The sequence below is a fragment of the Acanthamoeba castellanii genome (genome assembly GCF_000313135.1).
Source record: "Acanthamoeba castellanii str. Neff unplaced genomic scaffold scf7180000084747, whole genome shotgun sequence".
Taxonomy (NCBI): Eukaryota; Discosea; order Longamoebia; family Acanthamoebidae; genus Acanthamoeba; species Acanthamoeba castellanii.
This window is the reverse complement of record NW_004457396.1, coordinates 155,545-166,512: the sequence shown is the minus strand read 5'-3', so window position 1 is coordinate 166,512 and position 10,968 is coordinate 155,545. Positions and strand designations below refer to the sequence as shown.

The following is a 10,968-nucleotide window of genomic DNA, read 5'->3' as shown; positions in this document are numbered from 1 at the left end:
GTGCTTCTTGGTCGTGGTAGTCTCCTTGGGGCACTCCTCGGTCGTGGTGGTGTACTTCTTGGTCGTGGTGGTCTCCTTCGGGCACTCCTCCGTCGTCGACGTGGTGTAGTGCTTCTTGGTCGTCGTAGTCTCCTTGGGGCATTCCTCCGTGGTGGTCGTGTGCTTCTTCGTGGTGGTGGTCTCCTTGGGGCACTCCTCGGTGGTCGACGTGGTGTAGTGCTTCTTGGTCGTGGTGGTCTCCTTGGGGCACTCCTCCGTGGTGGTGTGCTTCTTCGTGGTGGTCTCCTTGGGGGCACTCCTCCGTGGTCGACGTGGTGTAGTGCTTCTTGGTCGTGGTAGTCTCCTTGGGGCACTCCTCAGTCGTGGTCGTGCGCTTGGGGGTGGTGGTGCGCTCCTCGGTGGTGGTGGTGTGCTTCTTGGTCGTGGTGGTCTCCTTAGGGCACTCCTCGGTCGTGGTCGACCTGTGGTGCTCGGGGCGAATGCAACGCTCGTGGCACTTGCGGTCCTTGGGGCACCACTCGCCAGCCTCCAGATACTCGCCCTTCTCATCGGGATAACATCTGCATGCGACCACCACCCAACCAATCAGCACCACCCGCCTAAACAACCAGCCAACCAAAACGCTCGCTTTTTGGTTGTAACGCGTACCCATCTTCGTCAGAGTAGAAGACGCCGCAGTCCAGGTCGCGCGGGTAGCACTTGTTGTAGTCGCGGTAGTAGGCCTTGCCCTTGAAGATCTCGGGGCAGCAGCCCTTGCCGTCGGGCCAGTAGCCGCCCTTGCACGGGCCGTTGAGGTTCTTGTTGCGCTCGGGGTAGTCCTCGTAGCAGTGGTCGTAGTCGTAGTCGTCGTCAGCCAGAGCCGCGACGGCGAACAGGGCCAGGCCCAGAGCCACGAAGAGCAGCAGCTTGAATGCGGGTGAAGTCATCCTTGAGGTGGTCCTTGCTCCTTGGCTTGGTCGTCTGAGCTGTTGGTGTTGAGATGGAGAGAGTAGCAGAGCAGAGCAGAGCAGAGCGGATGAAGTGATTGACAAGGTTGGCTGTCCTTGCCTTTTGTAGGCAGCACGGGCCAATCAGCACACACCAGGCCAACGTGTTGGCAACTGCTCGTCAAGCGCCCTGGAGGAATGGCTCGTGACCTATGGGCGGTGGACAGGGGGAGCCTGGAGTTCCAGCGTGGCTCAACTCCTCCTTGGGCCTGCGCCAGAGTCGCCGACTCAGCAGGTCCCTTTGGCGTCTTGACTCACCAGCATGCGCATTTTAGTTTTATTTTTTGATTCAAACTAAAATGCGAATGCTCTGTATGTCTTAGCTGAGGTGTGGAGCAGGTTCAAGTTTCACCACTCTGCGGCCTACCGTGGGGTTGTACTTCTAGAGCCCAAGTGCCGAATCAGGTGTAATTCTTAGAGGTGGAAACTGTGGAAAAGGTTCAACAGCGGAGTGAAGCTAGCTGCATGTCAACTCTACACATCGGCCAGCCTAGGCGCACATGTTGCGCGGGGCAGTGAGTTACGTGGCGGAAATTAGCCGGCCAATTATAAGTTCGCGCCAATAGGGAAGTGCGTGGTAGTCAGACCAATCGCATTTCGGTTGCACGCCGCCACCGTTTCAGTGTTCGACGAAGTTGCGGGCCTTGGTGCGCTCGACAACCACATTGTCCTGCCCATAAAAACCTGCAACCTCCACATTCTGCCTCATTCATTCACACCAAACACCACCTCAAGCAACACCACAACATCCAGCGCCGAACCACCATGCGCTCCGCACTCCTCGCCGCGCTCGCCACCCTGGCCGTACTCTTCTTCTTCGTCAGCGCGCCGGCCGCTGCGCAGGACGACTTTGCCCAGCAGCTGGCCAACGCCCTGCCGGCCAACTACGGCCAGCTCAAGGACCAGGTGGCCGCCCTCCAGGCCAACCTCACTGCCCAGATCGCCGCCGTCCAGTCGTCGCTGGCCGCCGTGGCCGCCAACGTCAAGTACATCAAGTCCCTCGAGCAGCTGGGCAACCTGACCGAGGCCTCCACCTGCACCACGCTCGATTGCGTGCGCACCCCGATCAACCAGCTCGACGATCTCATCATGCAGCTCTACGCCACGCGCCTCTCGTTCGCGGTGCAGGCCGGCTTCATCAAGTACCAGGCCGGCCAGGACGTGCTCGACCCGAGCCGCGAGTCCGTGGTGCTGGCTGCCGCCGCCGCCAACGCCGTGGCCAACGGCCTCCCGTCCTACGTGGGTTCCGTGCTCTACGGCAACTACTGCATGCTCTACGTCTCGAAGCGCCTCGAGGTGGAGACCCTCAACGAGGCCTACAATGCCGGCCTGCCCATGCCCGTCCAGCACGCCGACTAGGCCATCCATTCCCCGAGAAGGGTGTACCACATACACGCGGAGCATATATCAATGAGATGTTATTTTAACTAAATGTTTGGCTATACGAGTGGTCCGCAATGTGAACCTAAAATGGACAACTTTCCTTTCATTGGTGGCGACTCTCAAGGCTCAATCAGGAGAATGTAAATTTTTATGCTTATGTGGGAGAAAAAGTTAAGATAACAACAAATTGAAGAGGGTTGGGAGGGTTGAAGGGGAGGGCGAAGTGATGCGAAGTGCTGTGGTTGAAGTAGTATGTCGATCGCCTGGCACGCAGCTGTAGCACTTCGCTATCTTTCCGCTCTCGCCCGATGGTGCAACTGATTGCTGCTGGGTTCGGGAGTGTGGGGGGGGGAGTACTGCTTAGTACTCCTCCTCCATCTCCATCTCCTCGGCGTACTCGAACTCCACGTTATCGTGGTAGTCCCTCTCGTCGTAGCTCGAGCTGTAGCCGCAGTCGCACTCGGCCATGCACTTGCGCTCGTGGGGGCAGCTCTGGCCGGCCTTCAGGTAGACGCCGTGGTCGTTGGGGTAGCACCCATTGCCGTCGGCGTAGAACACGCCCTTGGGGGTCTGGGTCGGGTAGCAGCCGCGGCCGTCGCGGTAGTACCACTTGCCGTTGATCAGACGCGGGCAGCACCCGTTGCGGTCCTTCTTCTTGTCGCCGGGGCACTGGGCGTGCTTCTGGGTCGTGGTCTGCTGCTTGGTCGTGGTGGTCTCCCTCGGGGTGGTGGTCTGCTTCTTGGTCGTGGTGGTCTCCTGCTGGGTCGTGGTGGTCTCCCGAGGGGTGGTGGTCTGCTGCTTGGTCGTGGTGGTCTCCTGCTGGGTCGTGGTGGTCTCACGAGGAGTGGTGGTCTGCTGCTTGGTAGTGGTGGTCTCCTGAGGAGTGGTGGTCTGCTGCTTGGTAGTCGTGGTCTCCTGCTTGGTGGTGGTCGTCTCGCGAGGAGTGGTGGTCATCTCCTTGGTCGTGGTGGTCTCGCGGGGAGTGGTCTGCTGCTTGGTCGTGGTGGTCTCCTGCTGGGTCGTGGTGGTCTCCCTCGGGGTCGTGGTCTGCTGCTTGGTCGTCGTGGTCTCCTGCTGGGTCGTGGTCTGCTGCTTGGTTGTCGTGGTCTCACGAGGAGTCGTGGTGTGCCTCTTGGTAGTGGTGGTCTCCTTGGGGCACTCCTCGGTGGTCGTGGTGGTCTCGCGAGGAGTCGTGGTCTGCTGCTTAGTCGTGGTGGTCTCCTGCTGGGTAGTGGTGGTCTCGCGAGGAGTCGTGGTCTGCTGCTTGGTCGTCGTGGTCTCACGAGGGGTGGTGGTCTGCTGCTTGGTCGTGGTGGTCTCCTGCTGGGTAGTAGTCGTCTCGCGAGGAGTGGTGGTCTGCTGCTTAGTCGTGGTGGTCTCACGAGGAGTCGTGGTCTGCTGCTTGGTCGTCGTCACCTCCTTGGTCGTGGTGGTCTCACGAGGGGTGGTCGTCTGCTGCTGCGTGGTGGTCTGCTGCTGAGTAGTGGTCTGCTGCTGGGTCGTCGTCTGCTGCTGAGTGGTGGTCTGCTGCTGAGTGGTGGTGGTCTCCTGCGGCGTGGTGGTCTGTTGCCTGGTGGTGGTGCGCCTGGGCGTGGTGGTCCGCTCCTGGGTGGTCGTGCTCTGCTTGTGGGTCGTGGTGCGCGACTTGGTCGTGGTCGAGGAGCTGCCGCCGGGCTTCACGCACATCGACTGGCACTTCTGGTCACTCGGGCACGACTCGCCCGCCGACACATACCTGCCATTCGCGTCGGGGTAGCACCTGGCGTCGTACATTGAACGTTTTTCATGTCAGCGCCTTCATCACCATCGCCACCGTCATCGCCACCGTCACCGCACCACCACACAACAAGAAGCGAAGGAGTGAGTGGTGGTTGGTTACCCGTTGGAGTCGGCGTAGAAGATGCTGGAGCCGATCTGCCTGGGGTAGCACTGGTTGTTCTGGTCGCGGTAGAAGGGGCTGCCCTTGATGATCAACGGACAGCAGCCGCTGCCGTCGGGCCAGAAGCCGCCCGGGCACGGTCCGCCTTGGGCCGTCGCGCTGGCGATGACCGCCACGACGGCGGCGGCCAGGAAGAGGAAGAACTTGGTTGAAGCCATTTTCGATGCGCTCAGAGGCGAGAGAGTGGGAGCAGTGGTTGAGTGTTGACTGTTGCCTGCTTGCCTTAAGCTGCTGTTGCTTGCTTGCTGCTTGCTGCTGTTGCGATCGAATGACCAACTCGAGCCCGGCCTCGGCCATTTTATGCGGGTCGCGGGCCAATGGCAGCCCTCGTCTGCCATCGGCGCGTCCAATAGAGCGCCACCGGGAATGGAAAGCGTTTCGCTCGAAAGGGACTGCACCGCACCACCGCCCATGAGCCGGGGTGAGTAAGAAGTACGCACAACAAAGGGCAGCGAAATGGTGGTTGGGCCACCGGGCCGAGGTGCGGGCGAGTACCGAGGTTGTGCGGGCGTTGTACAAGCTGTGCGGACCACGGCCAAGCTCATCTCCCGTAAATTCTTCGTTCGTTGACCAGGGCCTGTAAACACTGGGCGCGGGTCAGGGCATGGCGGGTGAGTGAGGCCAGGCGGCCGCGGCGGGTCTCAGGTTCAACGCCCACTTGCTGTTGCCAAGCATTAAAGATCCTGCGTGCAACACACCAATTGCTGGCACTCGAAGACACAGCCACACAGTCAGACCGTTTGTGTGTGTGTGTGTGTGTTGTTGTTGTGTTGTTGTGCTGTGTGGTGTGTGTGTCAATGAGAGATGCGTAGTTTGTAAACTTTGTGCATGTTCGAGTTGGCTGAAAGAGCGGTTAATAACAAAAAAAATGAGAGAGGCCTGCTGAGTGTGTAGTAGTGTGTACGTGATGTGATCTTGATCTTCAGGGGAGGTCGAGGAGGCCGTTCTTCTCGTAGTAGGCGTACATGCGGTCGCAGGTGACGCCCAGCGAGGTCTCGATTCGGGAGAGGTACTCGTCCTTCTTGTCCATGTCCACGCCGAGCTTGGCCAGGAACTTGTTGCGGTCGGGCGCCAGGTGGAGCGCGGCGCCGACGGTCTTGCGGATGAGCCACGGGTGGTGCGGCGCGAGGACCTTGTCGTAGGAGATGCGGAGGGCGTCCTTGGTCGACAGGCTGTCGTTGGCGTCGAGCTCCTTCAGCAGGATGCGGATGAACTGGCAGCCCCACATCAGGCGCAGCAGCGTTCGGCTGCCCGACGCCGGCGTACGCTCGGTCTTCTCCGCCATCTCACGCTCCACCATCTACGTGCACGTGTCGTGCGTCAGTGTGAGACAGTGCGCACACGAGACAAACACGATTGCCATTTGCTAAAAAGGACACACGCCAACACACAAACAAATGAGAAATAAGAATAAAAATGAGAACGAATAGATGAAACGAATAAATAGGAATAATAATAACAACGGCGGAAGTGAGCGGAAGTGGTAGTTGACCTGCTGCAGGGTGTGGTTGTCCTCGGGGTTCTTGTCATGGATCACTCGGATGATTCCGCTCTTGGTCTCGAGATCGCTCTTGACGAAGCTGAAGCCGGCCTTGCCGAGCGAGTCGAAGAGCAGGCACACCTCGAAGATGAAGTCCAAAAAGTCAATCGTCTCCGGGAGCTCTTCGCCCTCCTTGAACTTCACGCCCTCGCTCTTTGCCTGCACGCATGCACGAGAGATGAGAAGCAAGCGCACAAAATTCGCAGAGCATAAAGCACAATCAAAGCAACTATGTGCGTGCGCCCATGCCGCTACAGATTTCGAATAAATGTTGGCGATCAAGGGAAGAATGAATGTGAGATGCACGCACGAGGAATCTGTCCACAGAAAAAACGGGAGCTGCAGCGGCCATCTTGTGATTGAGCGTGGTTGAGGAGGTCTGGATGCTTGATTGATGTTTGTGTTCTGGGTAACGCGAGAAGCACCAGTGCCTTCGATCTCTTGAGTCTCTTGGCCAAAGCGAGAAGGACGGCGCAGAAGAACCGACGGACTTGCCGGCGGAGTGGGGGAGACCACTTCTAATTGCTCGAATTCCACAACTTCAACTTTTACCCGCATTTATCGCCACAAGAAGGAAGAGCGGTCATGTTCAAGTACAGGCACCATCTCGATGTATTTGGTTGTCGTTGCCTTTGCCCTCACACTCTTCCGGTACACATCTACACATGAACTGGTCAAAGCGTTTAAATACTCTCTCTCGTCTCTCTCGTCTCTCTCGTCTCTCTCTCACCTCTTTCCGACTCTTACACTGATTGATCTCGCCCTCCGGGAGTTCGACGCTTACTGGTGCTTGTCGTACTTCCTCTTTTGCCACTATTGTGCCATTGTGTGAGAAGAACGAAGATGACGAGCAAACTGCAACTCGCAGGAAAGGGGCTGAAGAAGAAGGAAGATGAGAGAAAGAGAGCTCACGCACCATGACCATGGTCTGCTTCTCGCGCTCTTGCTGGTTCCACCAGGGGCGGGTGAGGGTGTAGTAGAAGTCGTAGGCGTACTGGAATTCGGGGAAGGTCGGGTTGGGGTTGAAGAGGAGGACCCTGCCGAGGCCGAGCAGACGCGGCACCAGCACCCAGAGGACGATGAAGCCGAAGAGGAAGAAGATGACCTGGAGGAACCAGCGGCCGTACGAGTAGAGGGCGTTGTAGGTCGTGAAGGCGGGCTGGAAGTCCTCGAACCGGCTCTCGAGGAACTGCTCCATGCGGGCGATCTTCTCGAAGACGTCCTCGACCTCCTTCCTCACGATGCGGGTCTTGGTCTCGGCCTGGTTGCCGGCGGCATCCTCGACGTTGTAGTAGAGAGCCCACTCGTTGGCGCCGAGCGACTCATTGGTGATGCGGACGCGCGAGGTGAGGTCGACCTGGCGGCCGTCGGGCAGGTTGTCGTAGGCGAAGAAGCCGCCGTGCTTCTCCTCGCTGTAGGACTCTCCCGGGTCGTACCACTGGCAGACGCGGCAGGCGCGAAGGATGGTCGGGTTCTGGCCCTGGAGGAAGATGACGGGCGGCTGGTTGTCCTTGCAGTAGACCTCGCCCGTGATGGGGTCGATCACCTTGTCGAAGCCCTCGCGGCATTCGCAGTCGTAGTCCGAGCCGCCGAGGAAGACGCACTGAGCGTAGGGGTGGCACTTGTGACGGCAGCGGTGGCCGACGGGCAGTTCGCAAGGGTTGATGGCGTTGACGACGACAAGCCTCTCCATCGCGCCGAGCCTCTCCCTGCCGTCGTAGACGGTGTAGGTCACGGTGAAGTTACCGAGGTCCTGGATGAAGGGAGCCGTGAGGGCCGAGGGGATAGTGGTAGTGACCCTGAGGTTCTTCTCCTTGTTGGTAAGCGTGAAGCCTTCCTCGTTGTAGGTCTCGCACTTGTTCAGGACGAGAGGATTGTCGCCTAGAGTAGAGGCGAGAAAACAGTAAGCTTAACAGTGACTGGCGAGACGCAAAGGAGGAGGTGTACCCTCGAGTTGAATGTCCAGAGGAGGCTGAAGCGGGGCACAGACGCGGCCGTTGCCCTCGTAGCCAGGCTTGCACGTGCACTCGTAGGAGCCCATCGTGTTGGTGCAGATCGCGTGAGGCGAGCACTCGTGGATCTCGAGGAGGCATTCGTCGATGTCACGGCATGTGTAGTCGTCATCGGCCTTCTCGAAGCCCTCGTCGCACTCGCAGCGGTACGAACCGACGGTATTGACGCAGTGGGAATGAGCGGGGCAGTTGTAGAGATCCGGATCGAGACACTCGTTGATATCTTCGCAGATGCGTCCATCGCCGACGAAGCCGCGCTTGCACTTGCAGCGGTAGCCCTCAGGGGTGTCGTTGGTCTTGGTGCAGACGGCGTGCTCGTCGCAATCGTGAGTACCTTCCTCGCAGCTGTCGATAGCCTCGCAGTGCCAGCCGTCGCCCTTGTACCCCTTCTCGCACTCGCAATCGTAGCTGCCCTCGAGGTTGATGCAGGTGGCGTGCTCGTCGCACTGAGCGGTGTTGCGGGCGCACTCGTCGATGTCGACGCAGGTGAAGCCGTCGCCCTCATAGCCGTCTTGGCAAGTACAGATGTAGCTGCCAACGGTGTTGGTGCAGTTGGCCTTCTCGTGGCAGTTGTGGGTACCGAGCTTGCACTCGTCGACATCGTGGCATTTGAAACCATCTCCGGCGAATCCCTCCTTGCAGACGCATTCGTAGCCGCCGATCGTGTTGATGCACTCGGCGTTCTCCGAGCAGGCGTGTTCGCCCAGCGCGCATTCGTCGATGTCGGTCACTTCGACCTTGCGGTAGCGCTTCTCGGCCACGTTGCCCTCCTTGTCGGTCGCTTGATACTCGATTTCGTAGGTGCCGACGCGGCCGGTGTTGAGATCTTGGGGCAGCTCGTACCACACTTCGGCCTCGGCGAGGGCACCGCCGGCCTTGAACACGCTCCATCCAGGATCCTTGTAGCTCGTGGCCTGCTTCTGGTCGATGGAGATGGACTCGCCGCCGCGCAGCTCGAGGTAGAGGCCGGGGGCCTTGATCGGCTCGGGCGGAGAAACGTCGATCGGACGGGGGCGGAAAGTACCTCGGTCCCCAAGCACGCACTCGGCCACACCATCGCCCTGGTAGCCCTCGGGGCACGCGCACTCGAAGCCGCCCTCGAAATTGGTGCAGACAGCGAGAGGATGGCATTTGCGATGGCTCGGATCGCATTCGTCAATGTCCGCGCAGATGGAGTAGCCATCGCCGGCATAGCCCTTGAGGCACTGACATTCGTAGCCGGTGAGGCCGATCACGCATCGCGCCTTCTCGTGGCAGCTGTGCGTCTCGTTGATGCAGCCGGTATCGACCGACAATGGCGAGACCGTCTTCACCTCCACCTCGGGCGCCACCAGCTCCTCCTCATCCAGACCCGCGATTGGTGTCGCACTGAGGAGCAGCGCCAGGAGAGCGAACGCAGCGAAGAGGAAGAAGCTTCTCATTTCCTCCTCTACTCGATGTGATTCCTCCTCCGGCTTCGATACCTGTGCGATTCTTGGTGAAGTGGCGAGTGGCGCCAAAACGGCCCCAAAACCGCCTCGTCACCAGTCGACACAAAATAATCACCGGCTGGCGCAACCAAGTTCCCGCCTTTTTCTTCCCTCTTATTTCCCGACACCCGATAACTTATGAGAAAAGATGAGGAAATTAGGAAAACAAAAAAAAACAAAAACAACAAGATGGAGGGTAAGGCAAGGTTCGACGCGGCTGTGCAGTTCCTGGCGGAAAACAAGAACAAACTTTCCTTTGATCAGGCGCAGCAACTCTCCTTGTATGGCCTGTTCAAGCAAGCAAACCAGGGGCCGTGCAACATGTCTAAGCCCTCAATCTTCAATTTTGCAGATAGAGCGAAATGGTTTCCTCCTTCTTCTTTTGCATTCGATCCTTCTGCTACTCAATGTAATAAAGTAATAAAACTAAAATCTGTAACTCTCCCACTCGCTGCACCTGCAGGACAGCGTGGAATGACTTGGGTAAAATGACCCAACAAGAAGCAATGCAGAAGTACGGCGAGACCGTGGACAAGTTCGTACCCGGCTGGGATAAGAGCACCGTGCGTTCTCCAATTCCGCTCTGCGCGCGTTGTGCACTCACCCCCGTCTCCTTGGTCTGCCGCGCTCATGCATGCTGCTCGCCCTGTACAGAAAGCGGAAGAGATGAAAGGGAACGGCGACGGAGAGGCCGAGCCACAGCCAGCCAAGAAGACCGGGAACAAGTCGGGGATGGTGGTCTTCAGTCAACCCGTTGCGCCCAACTCCGAGTGCGTGTCATCTCCTCCACCACAATCACCGCCTCCAGGTTGCCCAAGTTATGCACCGTGCTCACAGCAGCGCTGTTCTCCCGCGTCCTGTCACCTCACTGGCAGGGACGAAGAAGAGGGCGAGCAAGACATCTGGTACTTTGCCAGCACGGGTGACTTGGCCCAGGTTGGTTCCCTCCTCGCTGAGGGCCAGTTCACGCTCGACCAGCCGGACGAAGATGGGCGCACGCCGCTGATGTGGGCTGCCGACAAAGGTGCGCCGCTCTTCACTTGGCCTCTCTGAAAGAATGAACAAAAAAAAGCTCATGTTTGGCTTTCCAGGACGCGTTGCTGTCGCGGCCGACTTGCTAAAACGCGGGGCTGCGGTGAATGCTCGGGACGGCGATGGACAGGTACAGGTGGTGTCGTCATTGAAGGGCATCTAATTGTATTCTGACCATGCCACACGACGCAGACGGTGTTGCACTATGCCGCACTGAGCGAGAACGAAGAGATGCTGCAGCTTCTTCTCGAGCATGGAGCCGACAAGACCATCCCCGATAACGATGGCACGCTGCCCTCGGAGCTAGCCGACAACGAGCGACTCCGAAAGCTGCTCGAGTAAGGTTTCTATTTCTCTTTTTTCTTTGTTTAAAACACGCATTTGTTCTCGTCCCCTCGCCCCTGTGTGTGTGTGTGTGTGTGTGTGTGTGTGTGTGTGTGTGTGATCGACAAAACGAGCATCATCAACCCAGGCGCCAACCCTTTGTACGCTCTCTCCACTTGTTTGTTGTTTTTGATTATTTTCAACAATATCCATTTTTGGTGCGTCTCTTGGTGTGTATTAGGAAAGTCCGCAGCCGGTACTCCACAACCCATACCTGCCAGGT

At 58.5% G+C, this 10,968-nt stretch overlaps 6 protein-coding genes across 6 annotated transcripts in view; 2 read left to right on the top strand and 4 right to left on the bottom strand.

Moving 5' to 3' along the window:
• Positions 1-926, bottom strand: part of ACA1_188370 (uncharacterized protein) — a gene marked incomplete at both ends in the record, with an annotated part of 1,992 nt that extends 1,066 nt beyond the window's left edge. Inside the window, 3 exon segments of the mRNA XM_004337864.1 lie at positions 35-295; positions 312-560; positions 649-926. Of these exon segments, the coding sequence (XP_004337912.1) occupies positions 35-295; positions 312-560; positions 649-926 (788 nt within the window).
• Positions 927-1,751: 825 nt separating this feature from the next.
• On the top strand, positions 1,752-2,345 carry ACA1_188360 (chorismate mutase subfamily protein; the record flags this gene model as incomplete). The annotated part of the gene is made up of 1 exon (XM_004337863.1): positions 1,752-2,345. The coding sequence occupies one exon, from the start codon at positions 1,752-1,754 to the stop codon at positions 2,343-2,345; it is 594 nt and encodes a 197-aa protein (XP_004337911.1).
• Positions 2,346-2,729: 384 nt separating this feature from the next.
• Positions 2,730-4,466, bottom strand: ACA1_188350 (IgA-specific serine endopeptidase; the record flags this gene model as incomplete). Its single annotated transcript, XM_004337862.1, has 2 exons — positions 2,730-4,104; positions 4,249-4,466. The coding sequence occupies 2 exons, from the start codon at positions 4,464-4,466 to the stop codon at positions 2,730-2,732; spliced, it is 1,593 nt and encodes a 530-aa protein (XP_004337910.1).
• Positions 4,467-5,230: 764 nt separating this feature from the next.
• On the bottom strand, positions 5,231-6,200 carry ACA1_188340 (Glycolipid transfer protein (GLTP), putative; the record flags this gene model as incomplete). Its single annotated transcript, XM_004337861.1, has 3 exons — positions 5,231-5,608; positions 5,801-6,007; positions 6,159-6,200. The coding sequence occupies 3 exons, from the start codon at positions 6,198-6,200 to the stop codon at positions 5,231-5,233; spliced, it is 627 nt and encodes a 208-aa protein (XP_004337909.1).
• Positions 6,201-6,628: 428 nt separating this feature from the next.
• On the bottom strand, positions 6,629-9,281 carry ACA1_188330 (calcium binding egf domain containing protein; the record flags this gene model as incomplete). The annotated part of the gene is made up of 3 exons (XM_004337860.1): positions 6,629-6,661; positions 6,765-7,729; positions 7,796-9,281. The coding sequence occupies 3 exons, from the start codon at positions 9,279-9,281 to the stop codon at positions 6,629-6,631; spliced, it is 2,484 nt and encodes an 827-aa protein (XP_004337908.1).
• Positions 9,282-9,518: 237 nt separating this feature from the next.
• ACA1_188320 (AcylCoA-binding domain containing protein) lies at positions 9,519-10,703 on the top strand (the record flags this gene model as incomplete). Its single annotated transcript, XM_004337859.1, has 6 exons — positions 9,519-9,643; positions 9,793-9,892; positions 9,984-10,099; positions 10,205-10,353; positions 10,421-10,491; positions 10,554-10,703. 6 exons carry the CDS (start codon positions 9,519-9,521, stop codon positions 10,701-10,703), a joined length of 711 nt encoding a protein of 236 aa, XP_004337907.1.
• Positions 10,704-10,968: the final 265 nt, after the last annotated feature.